General features: G+C 46.6%; 1 protein-coding gene across 5 annotated transcripts in view; it reads right to left on the reverse strand.

The window, feature by feature from the left end:
- The window catches only part of PIAS2 (protein inhibitor of activated STAT 2), a 940,364-nt gene that overhangs the window by 706,668 nt on the left and 207,979 nt on the right, over positions 1-25,717 (reverse strand). For all 5 annotated transcript variants that reach the window (XM_069626926.1, XM_069626927.1, XM_069626930.1 and 2 more), the window contains one exon: positions 18,217-18,301. In XM_069626926.1, coding sequence (XP_069483027.1) covers positions 18,217-18,301 — 85 coding nt within the window. The remainder of the gene's footprint in view (positions 1-18,216; positions 18,302-25,717) is intronic.

Raw genomic sequence — 25,717 nt, forward strand, 5'->3', positions numbered from 1 at the left:
CATTCACATTGGGAGGAAAAAGATATGAGCACTGTAGGTTACCGCAGGGATACTGTGAAAGCCCAAGTATATTCAACAGGATTTTACACGAAGATCTAGGAAATGTCGTCACGGAAAGTACAATTATTCAGTATGTGGACGACTTACTGCTTTGTGGAAAAAATGATGAGGAGTGCAGGAAGGATTCTATTACCCTTTTGACATTGTTGGCCCACAAAGGTTATAAAGTCGACAAAGAAAAATTACAATACTGCCAGCAAGAAGTGCTGTATTTGGGACACCTGATTTCAAAAGATGGTAAACGAATAATACCAGACAGAGTGGCTGCCATCAAAGCAGTGAGCAGGCCAAAAACTTTGAAGGAGATGCAGAAATTCCTCGGCATGTGTAACTACTGCCGAACCTGGATATTAGAATATGCAGCATACACAAAGCCATTACTGCAGGGACTAAAGGAAGCACAAAGAGAAAACACAGAAATACAATGGACAGCAGAGATTGATGAGGCCTTCACAACACTTAAGGAGCTAATTTCAACCGTACCAGTACTTGCGAACCCAGACTGAGTGTGAGTTTTATTTATTTTCACATTGCAACAGGACACTCATGAAAGCAGTCCTGACACAAATAACATCTTTGGGGTACAACCACTGGCCTATTACAGTGGAACACTGGATGCAGTAATGCAAGGACACTTCGCTTGCTAACAATCTCTCGCAGCCGCAGCATTCGCAATTGAAAAAAGTGCAACAATTGTGATGGGGTGTTCCGTGACGCTTTTCTTGGAACAGTCCCTATTCACCGTACTGGAAAGGTCAAAAAGCACACTAACAATGCAGAGAGCCACAGCATATGAAATTATTCTGTCCAGCGCTAACATACATATAGTAAGATGCAAAACAGTTAACCCTGCAACATTCATCACAGAAGCATGCACAGTGGAAGACATACAAGCACATGATTGTGCAATATACAGAGGAGAGGAGGGAGACACGCCCACAGTAAGTGAAGACACACTGGCTGAAGGAGAAATATACTTCATAGACGGGTCAGCATCAATACATTCAGAGACAGGAGAAAATCATGTGGGAATAGCTGTCGTAAGACTAGAGGAAGATGAATACGAAGTGCTAGTACAGCAGCGATTATCAGCCCATTACTCAGCACAAGATGCCGAACTGGTAGCACTCATTGAAGCTCTACATGCCGCCAAGGGGTGTGTTGTCACAATTTACACAGACTCAGCCTACATGACTACTACAGTACACAGGGGATTGGCCAGATGGGGAGGACATGATTTCACAGGGTAGATGGGTCACCCATGCAACACGCAGAACTACTCAAGGAATTCATAGAAGCCTTAGAAGACCCTACAATTGTAGCTTTAGTAAAATGCCAAGCCCATATAAATAATACTGACGCTTTCTCTTTGGGGAACACGGCAGCGGACGCTGCCGCCAAGGAAGCATCTTACTTAACCAAAGAAAGAACATGTGAGTACTTGATACAGAAAAACGTGGAAGAGGATCGCCCAGATGGGTGCAATACAATGCCAGTATCACAAATATTAGAGCTACAAGATGGGGCAACAAATGAGGAAAAAGTTATGGGAGAAAAGGGGGTGTAGCCAGTCACCCACAGACGACCTATGGCGCCAGAAAAACACAGGTAAGGTAGTGATGCCCTGCAAATTACTAGAAATAGCGTTCCAACAACTTCACTTTCAGGCCCACAATGCAAAACAGCACATTGCTGCAGAAATACAAGAGAATGGGTTTATCCCAGGGAGGCAGGAACAAATATCTAAACTTGCAATGGAATGTACAACTTACCAGATATATAACTCGGGAATGACATTGAGGACATTGCGGGGAACATTGCCCAAACCATCAGGCCCATTCAGAGAGCTGCATATTGATTATGCAGACATGGGAGAAAGGTGCAATGGGTCGCGCTACACGATAGTAGTAGTTTGTCCAAAGTCAAGACGGGTTGAGGCAGGACTGTGCGCCCACCCGGATGCCAACTGCGCTGCAAAATTCTTAGTGCGGGAAGTGTTTCCGCGCTGGGGAATTTGTGACGTGATTTGCTCCGATAATGGCACACACTTTGTTAACAACCTCTTCAAAGAAGTTACTGCTCTACTAGGTATAAAGCATAAACTATGCACTATTTATCACCCACAAAGTAACGGCGTGTTTGAGAAGATTAACGGCCTCCTTAAGGGAAGGTTGTCGAAACTGTGTTTTACACAAAAAAAAAATGGGTGTATTGATTGCCTTTGGTCTTGTTTGAGCTGCGGAATCAGCCCAGCAAGGACCACCATCTGTCACCCCATGAAATTATAACAGGAAGGCGCATGCATATGGCAAACCCTCCGCTCCGCAGACAGTCAGACGCCCACAGAAGTGCTACAGTATTAGGTGAAGAGTTTAATGAATATCTGACAAAGCTCACAAAAACAGCCCATATGATAGCAGAGCAGCTCGCACCCCCATTCACAAGTGAGGAACAAAGTGAGACAATAACGCCTACCACAGACAGCCCAACAGGTCAACTACTGCCAGGGGTGATGGTATATGTGAGGAGTTTCGTCCGTAGGTGGAATGCTCCAAGATTTCATGGCCCATATGAGGTAGTGTATTGCACACCGACGGCAGTTAAAGTAAAAGGGCTGAGATATTGGACACATTTAACAGACGTACGAAAAGCCTATGACAATGTCACACAGGGACAAGATGGGAGAGTGGATGAGGAGGAAAAACAGACATAACTAAAAGCAAAAATGTGTCTCTTCTACCAGTAGTAAGTGATAAATATGAGAAGTACTGAATGAATTACTACAGTAATGTACATAATGTTGATAATTAACTGCAGAAATAACTCTCTCTCTCGCACTCACTCCTCTTCATAATTACGCTACCACCTATTTCTCTATAATGGACGGACGGGGCCCCCGCTAAGAATAGTGTCAGGGCAGACAGAAACGGGAATGTACATTTTGACTTGCGGAGATATTTGTATGAGTGTGGCCTATTTGTATGCACTCTAATATTTTTCACACTAATGTTTGTTCTGGTTCTATACTGGGCGGTTACATTTATATCTATCGATACAAATGAGGGAGGAGGGAATGGAACCAACATGGTTAAAGAAGGAGCCTCTCTTATATGGAAAGGCTTCCAGTTTATATGGGGGCATGACAATCACTACGATGATGCACAGCACCCAAATGATACAGGCAACAAACTGATGACCCCACGTCCTACTTCCCCACACAATATCTCTGAATATAGTGTTTATGAGGAAAATGATCGCAATCCTTCTGTTTTATCATGGTTATATGATACCACCTCCACCACTGTCACACCAACAGTTCATCCGTCCATGAAGCATGAATCTCATACAAGTATAAAAGGAAGGTAATGCAGAAATGACTGAGAGGTTTTTAGCCCTATATGATGAGTGGGAAAGGGGGGGGGGTTAAAGTACAACACAACAGGCATTAAAGCATGAGAGAATGCACCTCAAAAGCAATCGGAGAACGAGGGAGGTTGGGAGGAGAAAATATGACGAGTACTCCGGGCTCAGGCTAGACATCATTGAAGACCCTAGGCACCCACATCAGTCAAATAAATGGTATGCAGATATGAGCTCCACCGCCAAATAAACAACCACTGAGAGCTGCTACGTATGCTCTCTAATACACCACGCTTCAGGTACGCCTAATGTACTGCTGCCGCAAGAATTGCCTCTTGCAGATGCCCAGTGTCTCCTTCATCTCACCCTATGTAGAATAAAGAACACCTTCCAGGCACACACAGTATCTTTTGAAATGCTGCAAAACGAAAATACATGCTACTCAAGACCCAAAGGAGTAATATGTTTAAAAGAACCGTTTTTGGTTATTAAAGGAACACTGTTTTCAGAAAAGAAATGGAAATAGGAAGTAGTAACATGCAAAGCAGATGCACTACGAGGATTGACGGCAGAAAAACTGCAATGGGTCGGGAAAACATGCGCACCAGTATGGGCCGAGCACATCACAAAGCTCACAGCCATGGAAAAACCCTTCAAACTGCAAAAAGAAATTACATATGAACTATGCTTCCTTGGTGAAGGGAAAAACAACATGTGCACAAACGAGAACTGTAACAAAACACTCATCATTCCAGACATGAAGAAAGGGACAGCTGTCCTTATGGACACTTACTGGGTTTGAGGTAAACAGGCATACTTGCACCTTCCACAATCTTGGAGGGGCACGTTTCTTTTGGCAACGCTGCACTATGACCTGGTGGTGGTTCCGGAGAGTCATATCGAAGGGAGAAAAGGAATGCAAGCCATCCACCTTCCAGAACACACACAACCAACAGAAGAGCCGCCAATGTATGCCCTATCCGCGGACAACGTACAAAGCACAATGTCAAGAAAACGGAGGTCATCCAACTACATATCCAAAGCCTCCACAGAACTTTTGGCACAAATTCCTGAAAGGTTCTGGCTATTCACCTCCGCTGAAACATTCTTTGCCTCCCTCGTCACCAGTATCCAAGCGTGAGCCAACGCAAAGTGCCTGCAAATAACTCGCTGGGAGTTGATCCAACTGGCCAATGACACTGAAGAAGGGTTCAACGTGATCAAGGTGGCTCTAAGGGCCCTATGGCTAATGACAATGCATAACAGGTATGTCCTGGACCCGTTAACAGCGATAAATTGAGGTGTTTGCCGAAAAATCAGGAGTGTATGTTGCACGTTCGTGTCTTCTGCGGACGCGGACAATGGAACACTGTCACACGCTATCACGGCAGTGCACAATTTGGACAAGCGGATGAAGAAGGAAGGTGGAGTGGACTCGAGCTCTTGGTTCAACAACATTTTTTCATGGGTACCGTCCTGGCTTGGAATGACTGTCAAAATGCTGATACCCATCATCCTATTTTTACTCTTGATTTTTTGTGTGTGCCAGCTAGGTCTTGGGTGCTGCGCAGGCACAGTTCCTAATGGTAATGATGGTGACAATGGGCAACACTAGAGGAACAGCGCAAATTATGCAGGAGGCATATGTACAAACGGGTGAGGATCCTGAACCTAAATATAGAATGGTGGAACTGTACTATGATGGGGACATAGTGGATCGACTGTATCACACAACAATAAGGGAGCCCCTGGCCCGAGAGTGGTATAAGGAGGTATGGGTAGATCTGGAGGGGGATGGGGGATTCATATACATGACCTGCACCCCTGACGAGTATGCTAGCGCCGGAGAGAGTCTCCAGGTTGTATGTAGAGCCTGGATGCCAATAAAAGTGACACGAGCATGGGACGAAGCAGTAGCTGATGAAAAGGAACGCCAGAGGTTGGGTGAGTTACAATATTTGTTACTTAATTAACGAAAGGGGGGAAATGTATGGGAGGACAGGTCTTTAGGACCCCCCCTCTCCCACATTCCTCTCCTACATGAGGCTTATGACTCGTCGGCAGCCACCTATGCTCCTGGGCCCGAGATGCGGAATGGCTGCGGATCGATACATGAGGCTGCACGGCTCACCTTGTAGCATAACAGACTCCATTTTGTAATACACTAAACCCATGCCTCTGTGGAACAGGCCGCCTGCAAAAGCTGCAGCTCACCCCCCATTTGATTGTGCACAGCGAGCCTGCGCCTCCCCCCAGCCTCCTCCCCATGGCAGCTCAGCTGAAGGCCTGTTCTCACAAGCAGCTAGGCGCGAACAAGTAACAGAACAAACCGTGTATCATTTACCTTCCGCAGTACATCATTACCCTGGCGGCGACCGGACTTTCAGTTTGGGTCTGGGAAAGAACAAAGTTGTCCCTATCAAGCATACCTTGACCCCCCACAGACACCCATATCCATGACATAAGGTGCGCATGACACCCCCAACCCTGTTCCCTCGGTTGAAGTGTTAATGTTAAACCCGTGTGCCTCCCAGTCTCATCTATGCAGCTAAGCCATTTGTGAAAAGGTTTAAAACCCATAATGCTGATTGCTCAAATTAAAATGATATGACCCTTGCCCACCCCAGGACATCTTCATGTAAAGGTGTAAAACGTATGTACACTCGAATCTGCCATTTACTGAACAACAGTTGCTGCTACTGTAAAATGGTTAAAAAAGCAATGTATTGAATGCCCGTACATGATATGATTGTAAGGGTTATGCCACATGTGAGCTATTTAAAGTACTGAGCCACACTTGCTGTTGATTGAAATGTTAGTTGAACTCGTTGTTTCCTCATTCTTGAGCATGTACACCAGTCTGACCATAAGTATAACGTTGTAATTTGTTACTGAGATTGATGCACTAACCAACCTGGTTCTACCTCATGTTTTATGTTGATTTTCTTCCCAGCAACAAAAAGAAGAATGTTGCATGATGTAATGCTAATGAAAACTTTCTCTTTATTAGTCCTGTAAACATTAGCACATGCGAGTCGTAGAAATGTACAATTTACATGATGCCCCAAAGTCTAAGCAATCCGTCTCTATAATGGTGTTCATGCTGCTCAGTAAATAGGGACCCGCGAATAGTTACAAGGCCATCTCCCCCTCCTTCTAGAGAGCTGCATATCCAACTCCCCTCCTCCGCCCAAGGCTCGGCGGGGCTTGAAGGTCCCTGGTTTTCTGTTGCTGGAACATTACAGCTACACCTCCCCGCATTCCTCTTGGGCCGGCACCAAGTATTTACCTCCCCTCATGCCTCCGACACCAGATGCCACCATAAAATCACTGTGTACCGCCATGACCAGGCCAAGAAGAATTATGAGCCACCCGGTGCCAAATCCCGCCGCCTTTTGAGGTGCCAGCTATGTGCCCCTATTGACCCAAAGGTATTTCAGTTCACCATAAGCTTAACGTGCCATGGAGACAGTTATTCACCCCTGTACTAACATACCGTAAACTTATCTCTCACTACATCTAACAGAATAGAATGATAAAGGTAGCCTAAGCCGTGCCCCCTGATAAGCCACCTGAACTCATGAGAGTGGGTCCTTTGTCAATGGCAACTTTATGATGATGTATTAAGGAAGCCTCGAGTTTCATACTGTTTTTCTGTGTCTCCTTCCTGGTATTAGATTGATGTGTTGTAGGATTTATATGGTAACTTGACATAGAACTTTTTGATGAATGTGTACGAATGGCCACAAGGGCAAATTGTTAGCACTGCAGCAATGTAATACACATGGACAGCTCGTGCCCGGACACTCCACCCCAATGAGCCCAGCTGACGCAGGCACTCCGCAATGCCACCACGTGGATCTCCGCCAATCATGGAGCACCGCACCTACATTATAAAAAGTACCTAGTCGTCGCCACCCTATCCCCAAGACTATGTGCCCCCTATAGCCTACCTCACGCGTGATGTATTTTTGTAATATATATGACTGTCTTTGCTATTGTCAGACAGAGCGCTCTCGGAGTTTGCAGAGTCCTTTGCATGCCCTATATCGATTTAGATAAAACCTTTTATATCTCATCCGCACTTGGTCTTGGTCTCATTCCCTGCAGAGGTGTGTCCATTATTGCCTCTCATAAAGGGGGGTTATCTGCCTTATTGGGGACGCTCACTTTCAGTCCATCAAAACATAGAACATTCATCTTCAATGCATTGGCCTTCAGCAGATTATGTATGCATTGTGTAATCAAAGAATCCAGTCAAAAGACGCTGCGGCCCTATCTGGGTTTTGTCCATAAGCAGGACATTATCCGCATAACGTAACCAGAAACATTTCTCATTACCAATAACGGGGGCGGGCAAGAAAAGAGGCCGGTTCTAAATAGTCCCCAAGATCTGATACATAACAGTTAAAGAGGCAGGGGGCCAACACGCACCCCTGCCTCAGACCTCTTGATGTTTGAATGGGCACCTGGCCCTGATTATTCAATTCAACTTTGATTGGAGTCTTGCTACAGACGTACAAATATCAAGTATTTGAAAATTCCATCTCTGTAGCTTATTCCATGGTCTAATCCTATCAACCATGTTAAATGCAAGTCTCAGATCAACATACACCACCTACAAGGGTGTTTTGTTAGGAGCACCAGGAACCGTGGGTTGCTGAGCCTACAGTCTCTGTTATTAAGGTGCACTAGCAGCCAGTTGGCGGAAACTTGAAAAGGCCTGTGCTCGTGGTGCCTGTTGTATGTATGAGAAGTTGGTTTTTAAGTTTCCACTCGTTCAGCGCGTGAACTTATTTGAAAATAGAGGCATCTTCCATCATTTCCTTGCTCTGGTGCTTGAAGAATTTGAGGTCCACAAAGGTCATAGTTTCATTTTAAGGTTTTATTCAATTGAATTGTCCAATTGGTGGGGTATCAAGTGGTACCGACACGTGTTTCGACATTACAGGTCTTTTTCAAAGCTACCAGTATGGTTTAAGGATACATGGAAATGGACGCGTTTGTACAATGGCGGTCATGCACAGTGCAAATTGAGTTTGATAGCCCAGTGTGAAGTGTTTAAACACATGATAATGGATTTGGACAGGGTGTCATCATTAAACCACATGAAGTGTGTATTGCGAACATTCAAGTGAGGTGACATTGTGTTAGAGCACACATTTTACATTATTTCATTATATGCAGTTTACAGAGTTAAGTTAAATTAAAACATACATTTAGTTACATTCATGAAAAATGTTGCAACAAATTTGGAATAAAGGTTATTTGGAAAAAGCGGGGGAGAGAGGAACGTTAATATGAAACTGTATTTTGCATACCTTAGCTCACTGGGATCAAAATTGTCTTGACGGCATGCCACAGCCGAATTCAGCCGGGAACCACGGACCTATCAGGGACCCGGAACTATCCACCAATTGGGTTCAGGAATCTAGGCCAAGCATTATTCGGCTCTCTGCAATTTAACTCCCATGGACAAGCTACTCCATTTTTGCTTGATCCGATGGCAGAGACGCAACCAGAATAGGAGGTAAGATGTCTCCTAGAGACTACGGCATCCACCATGTTAGGATTTAATGCACTTTTATACATATATTAATGCACGCTCTCGCCACTGCCAGCCCAGGTACCCTTCCACTCCTTCTTGGAACCCCTGGGCTAAGACCCCTCGAGCACATGTTCCTCTGCCCCGTTTTTAACCGGCACCCACCCCGCGTTTAGCAGCATCCCACTGAGGGCAACCTTTGGAATTAACCCACCGGCAACATGGGCCCGTGACCCCGCTCCCACTCTTCTTTTGGCCCCCCCCTGTGAGACTGGGCATCGGCCACCCAGCCTGCACTCCACGCAATCGCCATTGGGCTTTCTGCCCACCTTCCACACTGTATTACAGCCACTTTTGGACCCCCTTTGAAGCAGCTCCCAGCACACAGCATCTGACCCTTCTCCCGGACTTCCTTTGCTACCACTGAGAGAAGGGTTACCGGGCACCCGAGCCCTCACTCCGCCCAACAGCCACCCGGCACCATCCGATGATATAAATGATTATTGAGTGAACGCCAGGAACCACACCCCTGGCACCATTCCCAACCAGCAATATTACCCCAAACAACGGGCTCTAGAATCAGGGTACCAGTTCCCAGTACTGAATAAGGGTTACCCACCCATCTCTACTCACTCCAATCCAACCGCGGTACAAACTTTCGAGGGCCTCAAGGCAGGCACCATGTGCAATGTAATTAGCATGACACGGCCCACAACCACTGCACTGCCCAAACCAATCTAGCATGGAACCTCACTGTACCGTTATCCTTAACTACCTAGGTAAACACCTCAGCAACACCAATAAGACAAGGGCGGACCCAGCCCCGCAACCGCCAGCAACGCAGGTCTTACTCGAAGGACCAGACACCAATGCAACTAGCAAAGACCATGGCACAACCATGCCCTTCACGTATCAGGTGAGCTTGCCCACTGATACAGCTCCTTCTGACCAACTCTCACACTCCTTGGACAATACTAACAGTCTCGTATTAACTTTCCTCTCTCCCCCGCATTTTCCAAATAACCTTTATTCCAAATTTGTTGCAACATTTTTCATGAATGTAAATAAATATGTTTTAATTTAACTTAACTCTGTAAACGGCATATAATGAAATAATATAAAATGTGTACTCTGACACAATGTCACCTCACTTGAATGTTCCCAATACCCACTTCATGTGGTTTAATAATGACACCCTGTCCAGATACATTATCATGTTTTTAAACACTTCACACTGGGCTATCTTACTTACTTTGCAGTGTGCACGACCGCCATTGTACAAACGTGTCCATTTCCATGTATCCTTAAACCATACTGGTAGCCTTGAAAAAGACCTGTAAGGTCGAAACACGTGTCAGCACCACTTGATACCCCACCAATTGGACAATTCAATTGAATAAAACCTTTATTTGAAACTATGACCTTTGTGGACCTCAAATTCTTCAAGCACCAGAGCAAGGAAACGATAGAGGATACCTCTATTTTCAAATAAGCACACACGCCGAACGAGTGGAAACTTAAAAACCAACTTAACACCTACAAGGGATCTTGCTCCTTTCCTACTTGCATTCTCAATTAGGAGTATAAATGACCAGTTAATTTGCATCCGTCCCGACCCTCTTGTAAAGCCTGTTTGAAACTTGGATAATATATTTGTCTCAATCAATTGTTCAATTGCTTTTAGTATACATGCAGAGAAGATTTAACTCTCCACATCTAGGAGGGCGATCGGGCGATAGTTGAATGGATCAAGGCAATCTCCCTTCTTAAAGATTGGCACAATGAGTGATTTATTCGATAATGCAGGGAGTGTTCAAACAAGATGAATAGAATTTAAGTACAGACATCAGGGGCCCCTTTCAAGACGATGTTGCAGAGGCTGTTGGGCCCAAGAGCAGGCAAATTCAATGAGGCTACTATAGTAGTGTGTATCTTCTCAATAGAAACCTCCACGCTCCATTTTCTCTAAAAGACTAAACTGCAAAATTCCCCAGTAGAGTTTCTGTATAATTTTTCAAAGTGCTCTCTCCACCGATGTTCCGATATAGGGTAAGTAAACACTTTGGTGTTCAGAGACGCCCTATTATGTACCAGAGACCAAAACCTTTTGCCGTTATTCTGCAATATCGCCTTGAACATACCTTCCCAGTCTTTCTGTGCCATAAGGAATCTATGGGCCTGCAACCAGTTTTTTTATAACTTTGTTTCGCTTTTTTAATCATGAAAACATTTACCATATAATTGTGATTACCAGCACGTATGTTCCTAATTACTTATCTCATTAGTTTCTTCCTTAATTGAACACATTCATTTTAATCATGAGCAAAGTTGACAGGTTTCCGAGGAGCCGCCTTACCAGACACATCCACATACAGGATCTTTTGGTATACAAATGTCATCATCATCAAGTTTATTCGGATTTGTATAAAAAAAGCAATCGATAAAACCATTACAAAATACCCAAATAAAATATAACAATTATATAACAGAAACACATACCATCTTAAAACCACAGCAAACAAGGAGAATTACAAATTCACTTCATTAAAAGAAAATCATTATACCACAATAGAAACACATACCATTATAAAACCACAACAGGGACAGCGAACAGGGAGGATTACAGATACAATTAATTATTCAGTATATAAAAGCTAATTCTCATGGCAATAAATCAAGCAGTCATTTACTATGACAGAGTGCTATTTTTAGGTGCGAGAGTAGCGACCAGCCCACTTGTGGCGAGTTTACCCATAACAGGTAAGTTAGAGCTGGCCTATATTGCACAATGCCCGTTTCCCTTAATAGTGATTTTATGAGCCGTTTTCTCGCCTGTGCATACCCAGGGCAGAAAAAGATCAAGTGTGCCAAGTCCTCGTATGGAGCTTCACACATTGGGCAAGATAAGATCAGCACCTGCCCTGGTCCATGCTGCTACCACAGCCTTTAGTCATATGCAGTTAAACCTTGTCCTAGATACGAGGACGTGATCTTTGGGCAGTTCTGCCCAGAATGGGTAATGCTGAACCTCCAGGGACATTATTGTCATCAGCCCACGATTCTTTGGCTTCATATTTCTCTGCTTTCTCTGTCCAAGTACACAGAATCATGAAAACAAGCCAACCACTGATATATTTCTTCCCTGGAGAGCATACAGCTAGGTGGATACAGATGCATGCAGTTTATCGCCCTTAACTGTTTCCTGATATGGGCCAGCCACGGGATCTTGTCTCCCGGGTACTTACCCATCAGAAAAGTTATTAATTTGTGGGTGAGTGACGCCCTGCCATTTCCCCAACCTAAGCCTGTGCAGTGCCAGCTGCAGAGAAATTGTGTCACTAATTGGTGTACAACCCAATTCCACAAGTACTCCGAAATTTGGAACCGGAATTGGGAGTCCAAGCAGGTTTTTTTCAAAAATTGGTTCTTCAGGGTCTGGACCACCTTGAGATTGGCATAGCCCCACAGGTCCATCCCAAATTTGGCAACCAAAGCTGCTTTTCCCTTGTATAACTGTAGCAAGGGGGCTATTGGCTTTGCTTTAAACATGAACATGGACATGGCCCTGGAAACTCCACCCAGTGCCTGCTTGAACTGCAGGGACTGTTTGTTTACATGAGCCGTGGCACCCATGCTGGCGGAAAATCTGATGTCCAAGTAATCAAAATGGTCAACCCTTGGGATACCACTCTTCCCACAAAACATATCCCTTAAGTTAATCCTTTGTCTCCTCTTTCTGTAGGCCATCAACGCTGACTTTGCTGCATTGCCCACCAAGTCCAAGCACTCCATAAAGGTGGCATATTCCGAAACGAGGGCCTGCAGGGACCTTGGTGTACGGGTCATCAGTATGGTGTCATCCACATATAACAGAACTGGTAGGGGCCTATCACTCAGTTTTCGGACATCGGGAGTGGACTTTAGTACGTGTTTATAAGGAACATTTATGAATAAACAGAAGAGCAGTGGTGCAAGCACACATCCTTGGTGCACTCCCAGTTCGACTTTGAAGAAACTCGTACAACACCCATTCACACCACTCCTCACACATGCTTGCGTAGTGCCATGCAGTCTGGCCAGAAGATTCAGCAGTGCTCCTGGGAAATTCATGGTCCTGAGTATATCCCACAGCTTGGCACGATTAACTTTATCAAATGCCGTGCTCAGACCCATGAAAGCTAGGTAGATAGGCTCCTCCTTCAGGTAAAGGGAATGAGCCAATACTAGATAGAGATCAAGTACTTGTGCTGCTGTACCCAGCCCTAGTCTAAATCCTAGCTGGACCTGCGAGAGAACTTCACTACTCATAACCCAGTCCTCCAGTTGGGCCAGTATAGCGCGACCCAATATTTTAAAAATGGGAGTCCAGGAGCAATATGGGTCTATATCAGGCCGGGGAAGCCCGGGACCCCTTCTTGTAAATAGGCTGGATTACTGCCATAGACCTTGAGGATGGGATAGCCCTCCTCCACCCACACATATGACATTGAATCCTTGAGTAAGCACTGGTGCCCAAAGGTCTGGCTCCATGACAAATAAGTCTGCTGGGATGTAATTTGGACCCGGGGCTCAATTGCATCACTGGCTAACAATAGCCTTCTTCACCTCACACACTGAGAACACAATACTATCAATGCTCATCTAATCACAGCATTCCAGGCTACCCCTATCCGCTTGTTTATCTCCCTCAGCCCTGCTCCCCGCACTATAAGGTAGATAGAAATGGTCCGTCTAAGCCTCATCTGTAACATAATTAATCAGGAGGTTTGCCAAGATTTTCTTATAATTTGATCTAGCACTTATGATGACAGTTTTGGTGGTGCCAGTACTGCCCAGCACATGTAATCAGTTCTTCGGAGCTCTAGTACAGTCAGAATCGATCCAGCCCTCCCTTCGCTTTCCTCCCCGTTTACCTGGAGCACAGGAGAAAACCTGAGAGAGCTTGGTCAGCATACTTCCAAACTCCTCCAATATGCTTAAAATTAATTCATTCTTCCTGTCCTCCTTCCATTTGAGTCTATGCCGGGAGGCACCTAAAAGATACCTCCAATTGATATATTCCATCCCCCCCGAAACTCCCCTCCTGCCCCTATTTTTAACTATGTCCGACCCACCAAACCCCTCATCTACCCTTTCCCACCCCCCAAAAAATGTGATGATATTTTTCGTCATTTTATTCACATTTAAAAGTCAGTCGTAATACTGCCTGACGATAAAACAACAGTATACGCTTGATTCAGCATGTCTACCCCTGCGGCTGACTTAATTCGGTGTTTAATGGGGAAATGATCACTGCAAATGTCAGCCAATACCTCAAACCCTTTTAAAATAGTCTATTTTGGAGTTACCTATTGCTGAGGAAAAAGTAACTCTACCCGGGATGTCCCCAACCAACCGCCCATTTGTTGACCGTAGTCCCCACTCATACAAATAATTCCAAGGGCACAACCCTTCTGCACAGAGCCTGGTATCCAACATAGTGGGCAAGGGTATCCCTGCCACAGTATCTTGTATACATTATCAATCGGCCTACCTCCCAAAATCGCATTAAAATCGCCTCCTAGTATCAAACACACATTGCCCATGGGAGACCTTGCAGAGAGTTCCTCTAGTGCTAGAACACAGACAGTCCTTCTTATATTGTTTGTGGGGCCCATTATAAAACTTCACTATTAGGAGATCCAGCTAACCCAATCTAAAAATGTTAACTGCCAATATAAATGGCACTGGAGTTGTCAAAGCCACCTGCACACTCTCCAAGTGTGTTTTGACCAGAATACACAACCCACCATAGCGTCTTCCTCTCTTATTTTTCTGTGCCACCCACTGGGAAGGTGCAAAACCATCAACACTAATTTCATCCTGGGACCATGTTTCTTGGAGTAACACAACGTCTAACTCACTAAATAGTTCCTATGTTTCTGCACACGCTAATCTGGTTCTTATTCCAGTCACATTCCATGACAACAATGACAGGTTATCTCCCCCATCCACAATCTTCACACTCGGGTGTCGCTCATTATCACCTCTTCCAGTAGCCCCTCACATCATTCTATATCATTCATATCAATAAGACAGGCAAATTGGTTCTGAGACAGCACTGGGTCAGGAACTCTACCGACAGGGCCAGTCACACTGGCCAGTCACACTGCAACGCACACCATATAGGGGTTGAGCCACTTGGAGCGGGAACCGGTGGAGACCTGTTTAAGTGGACACGACTCCTGACCCTAAATGCTAATCCTCCCTTCTCCATATCCTGAGGGTAGAAGAAATTTAACTGCACCAACCAAGCCCTACGATTGTGACTGGGAGTGCCCAGGTTGGACTCGGCCAAGTACTTGGCTACCTGTGCATTTTTTTAAAGTTACCACCACACAATCAGCTACTACTGACTTATCCTTAGTGCCCACCCATGGTGTTCTACAGGCCATTAAGATCAAACGAGGATCTATAGAGTCCCCTTCGATATGTGAGTTGACCAACTGGGCTGATTTATTAATCAGGGCCCCGCAATCTTCACTGCACCCGGTTCCAAGAATTGGTACATTTAATATCACGCCCACTAATGGTAATGCTTCCGGGGGCAACTGCAAGGGGTATCGCCTTGGGTCTGCCTTATCCTGTACCTGCACAGGAACCCTTCTGATTATGGCTTGTTCACCGCCTTGGATAATTGGAGGTTCACGCACAGTGGTGAAGGCTGGAACCGCTCTAACATCTGGAGGGCATACCTTGGTTGGGAAGGTGACCTGAAGGGGGAACCACAAATCTTTGGCCACAGGCCTATTCCCCAATTGCTCCAACACATCTTTCCGGGACGCTAAGCCGCCCAAGGGATGGGTTGGCTTCTCCCTGATCAACCCCATCTCCCAGGGGTGTTACAAGTTAGACTTTGTTTGATCTGGTTACCGAACACCACAACCTCAGTTTTTATAGACCTCACTTGGTCATCCAGAATCGAAAAGGTATTCATGATACTCGTTTTGAAAGACATCAGAAAATTCATAACTGGTAACATTAAATCATTAAGGCCCTCAGTACCACAGCATGCTCTGTAGATCCATTGCCCCCAAGGAGGAAATATTGTTCAAACCATCATGAATAACATTATGCTGGTCGACCTGGGCACCCATGGTAGTAATCAGTGATGGAGCGGAGCGTGCACCATCTAACCAAGGCATCAAATAGGGGACCGTCAAGTTTGGGGTATCTCTCTCCCACATATCTATGCTTGGTGTTCCTTACATGCCTACTGGCGCAGGTTTGCGCAAGGTAGCCAGTCTACCTGTGGAGACAATTGCCAACTCAACCACACAAATCTCCTCATCTAGGCGGATTACTTTTTGTAAGTAGGAGTCCAGGGTCCCCCCACACTCCCCTTAGAACCCTGCAGCACCCTAGGTGCACCCTCTAATTCTACTGTTTCCAGCAGGGGGTTTATCTTTATCCTTGATCTTTCTAGGTTTCTTCTGGCCTCGAGTAGCCATAAGACTAATAGTTGCTTTACGTTTCACCATAATTAGAACCCCTTGTTTCCACTTCGTAATTATATGCCTCTAGGGTAACCTTAATTTAGAGACCAAATAGCAATGGAAAATTAAAAAACAGTAATATCTAAAAACTGGTACAATTTAAAACCAAATTAGAACTAATGAGTATATAAGAAAAAGTGTATAGGAGAGACTAAAAAGATGATGTTAAAAATGTTGTCAATAAAAGAGAATAAAAAAATAAGACCAAAAGGTAAGATCAAGACTTCCTGTGGTAGTACGTAAGGTGGTCCTGTGCGTTTTCCACCTTGTGTTTAGATGAACTGGGATGGATCTTCAAGTAACTAGAGATATCATTCCTTGGTGTCAACACAGATGCAAATGTTTCCAGTTATTTAAGTGGGTCCAAATCTTCTTTGCCTCTCAGATGCCCTGGGGGAGAGCCCTATCACAGCCCTCAGGGACCCCGCTGGCGAGATAGACCTATTGGTGATTTAAGTGGATTTGGCAGTTTTGGCAGTGTGAGTCAGTAAATATTACGGTATTACCCAAATTGTTCGTTTACAATTGTTCGAATGACACAATTGTTCGAATAATAGGGGTCCTAATTGACCTTCTGCACAATTGACCGTATGGTCATTTTAATATATGTTATGGGTTGGGTTAGTGTAATAATAATATCAGGGGATTGGGAGGTGGGGGTTGGGGTGGGGTTGGATTGGGTGAGGGGCTGCGGGGGGTTTCCCCCCTCATATATATCCTAATTGACCGTTTAAATTCGGTCAATTGTGCAGAAGGTCAATTGTTATTCAAACAATTGACATTTGAACAATTCGTATACAACCCATATTACAGAGAGGAAACCCTCCAGGTTCACCGGGATCAATACACCACTTTACAGCCTTACTTAAGGCATGCTCTATGAGTGAGCGTGGGACAATTTGAACCGTCAGAGGTAATCGGGAGGCAGGGAACGCCCGACAGCTTAAGTAGCTGCCACAGTCCGACTCTCCCCCCGCCCTACCCGAGAGTGTAATTAGTGAATGCTCCTCCTATTAAACAGAACTAACCCACAAGGTAGGAGCTTCATGTCAGAGAGCAAAAGAAATAGGTTGTGAGATTTAATTGAAAATTAGTAATATCACCAACAGTATGTTAGCAGCTCTACAAAAGCATTCATATAAATGTGGAAGATTGGATTGTATTGTAAAGTTACCTGGGCATCTATAAAGATCTAAGATGCCACTAGTATGACTTTGTACCACTGTGTACTGCATGGCAGTTTACAGAGTTTGTAGAAGACTGTAATTTGGCATAGCATACAATAAAACATGGTAAATACTATTGGCCATGCATTCTGCCACCCGCAGCCATGATGGAGCATTGTTAATAAAGAAACATTTTGGGGATATGAAAAAGTCAAGACCGATCATCAGTTTTCTACAAATGAATGTTCTCTAGTATTTACTACTCGGGTGTTACCAACACTGTAGGGGATCCCCAGTTTTTTTGCACAAGTATATTATACATACATTTTCAGAAAATACACTCCGTAATAAGGATAGATGGTGCATGCTTCACCTTCTGTATTCTTGACATCTATTACTTGTAATGTATGATATTCTTTTACAGGCATGGGAATACACTTATCCTTATTTTTTACAGCCATCATTTTATCTTCACACTAATCAGTGTCCCCATTTTCACCCACTCCTAAGTCCCCCAGTTAGCACCCACATGCACATGGTGCTACCTTACCTGGAAATGCAGATCTCTCTTACTTGATGAGGCGTCAATGCAAAAATAAAAAACTTCTCTTGAAACCTCTGAATATTGCTTTGCACTAGAAATAAAAAAAACATACAAATCATTCATGATTGCATTAGGATTTTAAAAAAGGAATCCATATTACTGTGTACAATTTATTTTATTGCATATTAGTTTCTTAATCTTCCTCATCAAACTGCTCTCGAGCACGAATTTACGGATTCTAACTTTGGCTGAGGGGGAGTTTTCGTTGTAAGACATGGGGAAGCCATCACTCATTGTTTTGTTTATGATGTATAAAGCGCAAACAAATACCAACTTATTATAAAGAGCAGCAAGAGGAGGAGATATAAATAAAGCAAGGATAAATGCACATCATAAAAACAGATTACAACAAAATCAAAGAACAAACAAGCAAATTAAAAAAAACGCAAAACACCAGTGATCGCTTGATGGCCCAATCACTTGAATATGCAGAAGTCCTGGGACTACCACCAACAAACCATAGATAATGGAGTCACAATGATGGATAGATTATCTCGTAATTTAGATACGAAAAAATGACCTTTCAACTTCGTCCACTTCGGCACCTATTCATAGCCCAGTGGATGCGGGAGAATATGGCCGGAAAAAAGACTTTCTTGGTCTGTCGGAGGCTTCACCCCGTTCTGAGGATAGGGGACACCACTGGCAGAACCCCGCGGACTAGATAATCGTATGTTTTTCCAGGTAAACCGTGCTCCACCGCAGAACAGTCCTCACCCCGAAATCAATTTGTGAGCCATATTTGGCCTTACAAATATTTTCCTTCAGAGCGCTGGTGTGGGTGGGAGGTTGGGGTGGGTGTTAAAGCATCTCCCAATTGCAAAGATTTCCAGACTCAGCCATTTGTCTTTCCTGTCTCTTTTCCTTGCGGCTATGCATTCCAACACGGCAGACAGAAATCGATGACTCTCCTATCAAGGGCGTAACCTACTGTGCCCGAGATACATTATTGAGCTATCCTTTAGGGAAGACATTTCCCAGAAGATTGGGGACTGCCCAGCTCAATTGCCTAAATCACAAGCAGCCGACTAGCTGAGTGGGGGCACAGGCCTGTTTTACCCTTGCTGATCACGCAAACACCACCAACAAAATAAAATAGTGAGCGATCGACCTACAGGAATCTGCCGAATCATCCACACACACTGCTCTAGAGCTATGCTCAGATAAGAGATCTCAGCAGTGACAGGTCAGAAGAAGAAGTGTGTTTTGCCAATTCGGAAGAGGGTCCGAATTGGCAAAACACACCTTTGGATTGCACTGGAATAAATACTCATAGCTTACAATTAACATTTTATTTTCTCTGTTAACCTACTTGAAAATGTTCCCATGAGGAGTATGTTCTAGGGAATAATTTCATTCTCAACTTCCAACGTAGGGAATAAAATACTCCCATTTGAAAAAAGTAACTGGAACCCAGTTGACAAGCGGGTCGAAGTCGCATCTATGGAAGTTGTTACGATCATTATTCACAGTTACCGTGATGGAAATAATAATATGTAGTGATGGGTGACTTAGATTATGTGTGCACAGTGCTTCCCTCGAGAGTCAGGACAAATAAATGGGAAGGGTACAGTCAGCAAAGCGTACAGCACATGTAGCAATTGCATAGAGGAAACTTTCCTGGATCATATATGAGTAACGCAAAGCTGATGAAGTACACCTAAGTGATATCGGGAGTAGAGATGGCATAAAGTTTATATTTTTACTCTCTATATTCAGAGGGTAAATCACAAAAATTCACATTCAGAAAAGAAAGCAGATTGTTGCCGATTTTCAGACAGACTGACATTAATAAATATGCTTCTTTCTGTGAGATGATTCACTCTTGCTAAAAAAAAATTGCTAAAAAAAAAATCCGTTTCTTATGGCACACATTGAATGCTATGAAAAGATTTGATTTTTTTGAGGAATCAGTTGTTTAATTGTTTTGCTTTTTAACACATGGATTTATCTGAACAAATCGATCGATTTCTGAGGGGAAACTTAATAGGATAAGATTCGCAATTTTACATTGGAAAAAAAGGCTGGCCCAAAAACTGGCCAATTCGCTTTTGATGAACTTAAATTCCTGAAACAGAAACTAAAGTTATTTAATACATTAATGTGAACGCAACAAACTCATGTTTTCAGTTTGAAGTTGCAAAATGACGGCGTGAATGGCCATGGAAGAGGAGCGCAATGACGGGGAGCTTCGGTGGAGCTCGCACATCCCAGACTACTAAATGCAGTAAGAGGACATGAAATTAAGAAAAGGTCGCTCCTGCGGTCCTGTGAGCAGGGAGATTGCTAATCTCCTGGAAAATGTCACCAGTGCGTGCAGAGCCTCGCAGCAGAGTATCCCCGGGCTTGCCCCAAAAACCTCTGCAACCTAAGATGCCGGCGTGGGCCAGACGAAAGTCGAAAGGCACGGGAAATGGCGGGCGAATGCGCGCGGGACGCAGCATGGCAGGCGCCGCCCCTTAGTGGGGGTTGCCGGGCCAGAGACCTTCCACCCCCCCCCCCCATGAGTCAACGCCCACGGGCGATGTGCGGGGGGGGGGCGGGACGAGGGGGAAGTGGACGCCCGGAAGTGGCTGGGGGCACCTGGGGAGCGCTATGGGGGGAGGGGGCTGTCGGGGGGGGGGGCAGGAAGCCGGAGAGGGGGAAGACCCTACAAAAGGGCAAGGATCGTCTCCAGAGCGATCTCTTCTCCTGGGTTCCTGTTCCCCCCCCACCACGACCGAGGACAAGAAGGGAAGGCACAGCCAACAGATTAGATCATACGGCGCCCCAGGAGTACTAGACTCAGGGGAGGCCCTGGGAAAAAGGGGAGGGAGATAGGGGTCTTGGAAACCATTCCAAACCCAAAAGAGAGGGCCGGGGGGGGGGGCAAAAAGAATGAAGTCAAAACACAACTAAGGTATACAAGGGGAAGCCCTCCAGGGGGGGGGAGGAATTGGAGAAAGAGGGCCTTCCAGTGGAGGCGGTGCTAGAGAAGAAGGAGGGACGGTGAGTCTCATTAGCAGGGGACAATAGGCAGAGGGACATCGCAGGATGATGACCGTTTTAGGCAGGGAGAAAGTGGTGGTGGGTCGGCACCGGAGGTCGGGGCCGGCCCGGTGTATGTATGAGATGTATTGGGACACTGTCGGTGGTGTCTGTATAGGAACTTGCCAGGCGCCAAGGGGCGGCCTGCGGTAGATAGAAGGGGAACTGGGGGGGACGAAAAGAGGGGAGGGGGCGGGATGAGGGGCAATTTGGGGCCTACGGAACAAAGTTAAGAGGTGAACGACACGATATAGATGGGGGCAAGGGGCAATCAGCGACAACGGAGCACGGGGTAGAGAGAAGATAGACAGGGACGGGGTACCCCGGAGGCATCCTCTGGACGACGACGGGGAGGGGGGGGGGTGACCCTAGGTAACCTCACACGGAGGAGAAGAACCTGTGGTGTGGCGAATTACGGATCACATGTAAGACAACTCCAAGACTTTATGCAAATAAAGCTGCTGTGGCATTAATTTTTCCAATCGTACAATAGTCTCCGCCTATTATTGCTTGCTCTGGGAAGGAAGATGGAAGGGGGAAGGCCGGCACGAGAGAAAAGGGGGAGGGGGGGGGAAGGACGGAGGGGGGGCTGAGGTGCCGGCCTACCACCACACCGGGGCGACGGGAGGGAGGAGTGGTGAGTGAGCGGTGGGGTGGAGGCGAAGGGTGTTAGGCTGCCCCCGCTATGGCGGGCGAATGCGCGCGGGACGCAGCATGGCAGGCGCCGCCCCTTAGTGGGGGTTGCCGGGCCAGAGACCTTCCACCCCCCCCCCCCCCCCATGAGTCAACGCCCACGGGCGGTGTGCGGGGGGGGGGGAACTCACTCGCAGGGGGGGAGGGGGGGGCGGGACGAGGGGGAAGTGGACGCCCAGAAGTGGCTGGGGGCACCTGGGGAGCGCTATGGGGGGAGGGGGCCCTCGGGGGGGGGGGGGGACAGGAAGCCGGAGAGGGGGAAGACCCTACAAAAGGGCAAGGATCGTCTCCAGAGCGATCTCTTCTCCTGGGTTCCTGTTCCCCCCCCACCACGACCGAGGACAAGAAGAAACTTTTCCCACCCGCCCTCCCGTTAGGAAGAAATGTGTTGTAATTATTTTGCTTTCTTTTTCAGGTCGCCCGGCGGAGTTACAATGCGATCCCTGTAGCAAAGCGCTGTCCGGCCCATAGGGGAAGGCACAGCCAACAGATTAGATCATACGGCGCCCCAGGAGTACTAGACTCAGGGGAGGCCCTGGGAAAAAGGGGAGGGAGATAGGGGTCTTGGAAACCATTCCAAACCCAAAAGAGAGGGCCGGGGGGGGGCAAAAAGAATGAAGTCAAAACACAACTAAGGTATACAAGGGGAAGCCCTCCAGGGGGGGGGAGGAATTGGAGAAAGAGGGCCTTCCAGTGGAGGCGGTGCTAGAGAAGAAGGAGGGACGGTGAGTCTCATTAGCAGGGGACAATAGGCAGAGGGACATCGCAGGATGATGACCGTTTTAGGCAGGGAGAAAGTGGTGGTGGGTCGGCACCGGAGGTCGGGGCCGGCCCGGTGTATGTATGAGATGTATTGGGACACTGTCGGTGGTGTCTGTATAGGAACTTGCCAGGCGCCAAGGGGCGGCCTGCGGTAGATAGAAGGGGAACTGGGGGGGACGAAAAGAGGGGAGGGGGCGGGATGAGAGGCAATTTGGGGCCTACGGAACAAAGTTAAGAGGTGAACGACACGATATAGATGGGGGCAAGGGGCAATCAGCGACAACGGAGCACGGGGTAGAGAGAAGATAGACAGGGACGGGGTACCCCGGAGGCATCCTCTGGACGACGGGGAGGGGGGGGGTGACCCTAGGTAACCTCACACGGAGTAGAAGAACCTGTGGTGTGGCGAATTACGGATCACATGTAAGATAACTCCAAGACTTTATGCAAATAAAGCTGCTGTGGCATTAATTTTTCCAATCGTACAATTGTCTCCGCCTATTATTGCTTGCTCTGGGAAGGAAGATGGAAGGGGGAAGGCCGGCACGAGAGAAAAGGGGGAGGGGGGGGGGGAAGGACGGAGGGGGGGCTGAGGTGCCGGCCTACCACCACACCGGGGCGACGGGAGGGAGGAGTGGTGAGTGAGCGGTGGGGTGGAGGCGAAGGGTGTTAGGCTGCCCCCGCTAAGGGTCTCATCTTTAAACAACGGACGCCACAGAAGAGGAGCAGAGGGAAGTGCAGCATCGGGCTGCCTGTCGCCAAGATGGCGCTGCCTGGAGGTGCATCGGGCTCCTGGTAAGGAGAAAATGAAGGCCAAAGGGAGGCAGAAGCAGCCGGATAGTACAGCCTGCCTACACAGACCGCCCATGGTGTAGTGAGCAGTCATTTATGGGAAATACAGACCCGGGGAGGGCCCAAGCCTGAACTGGGAGGCAGGACAGAAAAGACATGAGGAGTCACTAACTTGCCCATACCAATGAGAAGGGGGCCTAACCACAGGTCAACAAGCTAAGGAACGCAGAGCATGCCTGGAAGTCACGCAGACGCCATAGATCGACTGCAGTACAGGAAAGCCGATACCATATGCTACTAAAACAAAGGATGAAGACACGAAAGGGATGACCCCCCACGCTTACCTCTGTGGAATCCCTCTGGTGCATGGAACAAACATAACTAATGGCAGGCGAAAATCACAGCTCGGTAACGATGGGGCAAGGAAAGGCCCATGATAGCCCAACGGTCCAACCAAGAGCTATGTCACAAGAGGAAATGCTGCAAGCTATTAAGAAACAAAACCTGCTGAGCTGCAGGAGGTCCCTGAAGGAGGATTTTTTGAGGAAGTTTACAGAAGAATTCCAGTTTACAGTTCACACATGCTAGGCCTCTATGGCAAAGATTAAGAACGAGCTCCACACTATTGGGGCTAGGGTAGATGCCAATGGAATACAGGCCCTACAAGGCTCCACACCAGCTAACAAGGAAGAGTTCAACAAGACAACTGGAATGATCCAGTGTAAGGATTGAAAATCTCGAGAATAGGCACAGATGAGAACATTTGTGGCCTTCAGGGCTGATGAAACGTATGGAGGACGCTGGTCTAGCTGAATGCATACAACAGATGCTGTTATTTGTGGCCCATGAAGAACAAAGAAATGGGATCACTCTAGACAGAGTGCCCAGCATCGGAACAGCCTGCCAAAATAGTAGAACTAGTCCCATAGACGTTGTGATGAAACTCCACTCGTATGCCACAAAAGAAAGAATCCTGAAGAGTGCCAGGGAAATGGAAGCAATTGGATATCATGAACAAACACTATGGTTATATCAAGATACCTCCAGTGACACTACAGGAGAGAATCCCGTTCAGGCAGGTTACAGAGAAGCTGAGGGAAGCAACATTCAGGTACCGATGGACCTTCCCATTTGGCCTTGTATTCATGTCGAACAACAAGAACCACAGAGTGACTACTAAGGAAAAGTACCCCATAATGGGCCGCCAGGCAGAAGAGGGTCTGTAGATGCCCTGCAACTGTCTAGCTGGGTGACGAAGACAAGAGCCTGCTCGAGGAGGAGTCAGATCTGATCCCCCAGCAAACAAAAGGAGTGCAGCTTCTAGATCAGGGGAGAAACTAATAGAACATAAATGGGGAACTCTGATGCTCTTGTTCAGGGTTGGTACTCCCAGTTTGGACAGAAAGACAGAAGTCAATAAGACCGTGACAAGGATAGGGGGGAGCACACAGTTCCTATGAGTGCCCTGGCCAGAGTGGACATCACCACAGAGCCGTTGAGTGGATTGTAGGGTGGGGTCCCTAGGTTGCCAACCCAAGAGGAACTGGACATCTGCCAAGGCTGGAGGAAAGCAGGTCTTAAGGGACCGAGGAGAGACAAATACAGGCACATTCACATCCAGCTGTGTGCAGGGATGCTAGAGCCCTTGATACTGGCACTGACAAAATGAGAGTCCGGGGCGGCGAGAAACTGGGTTGTTAAACTGCTACATGACACATTGCTCGGCTGGGCTCACATACCTCGCCCACATCAACCTTAGTCTGCTGAGCAGACTATCTCTTCTAGGGATCGGGGGAGGTCAGACTTGGAGGGACAGGAGAGGGAGGACAGGGGTTGTGGAGGGACACACAGGAGGACCACCAGGTGGGGCTTGATGATGTAGTGACAGGCATTCATAGAATGACACTCTTAAGGCAAGTTCAGCAGTCAAGAAGCCAGATAAGGGATCGACAGAAGGGGCTACTTGCAGCACTGATGAGGACTATGCACAAGCACAACAGCGCAAGCAGATACCCATATACGAAGGATTCAAAGTCACCATGATTAACATAAGGTTGCTCAACTCCTGGCACAACATAATTTGTATTTGTAGAGTGCACGTTAACCCCCAGGGGGGCATCTTGGCGCTTTTGACAGATTACATATGTTTATGGTTACCCAACTTAATGGTACT

Source organism: Ambystoma mexicanum, chromosome 6p, assembly GCF_040938575.1.
Source record: "Ambystoma mexicanum isolate Mex_15411 chromosome 6p, UKY_AmexF1_1, whole genome shotgun sequence".
Lineage (NCBI taxonomy): Eukaryota > Metazoa > Chordata > Amphibia > Caudata > Ambystomatidae > Ambystoma > Ambystoma mexicanum.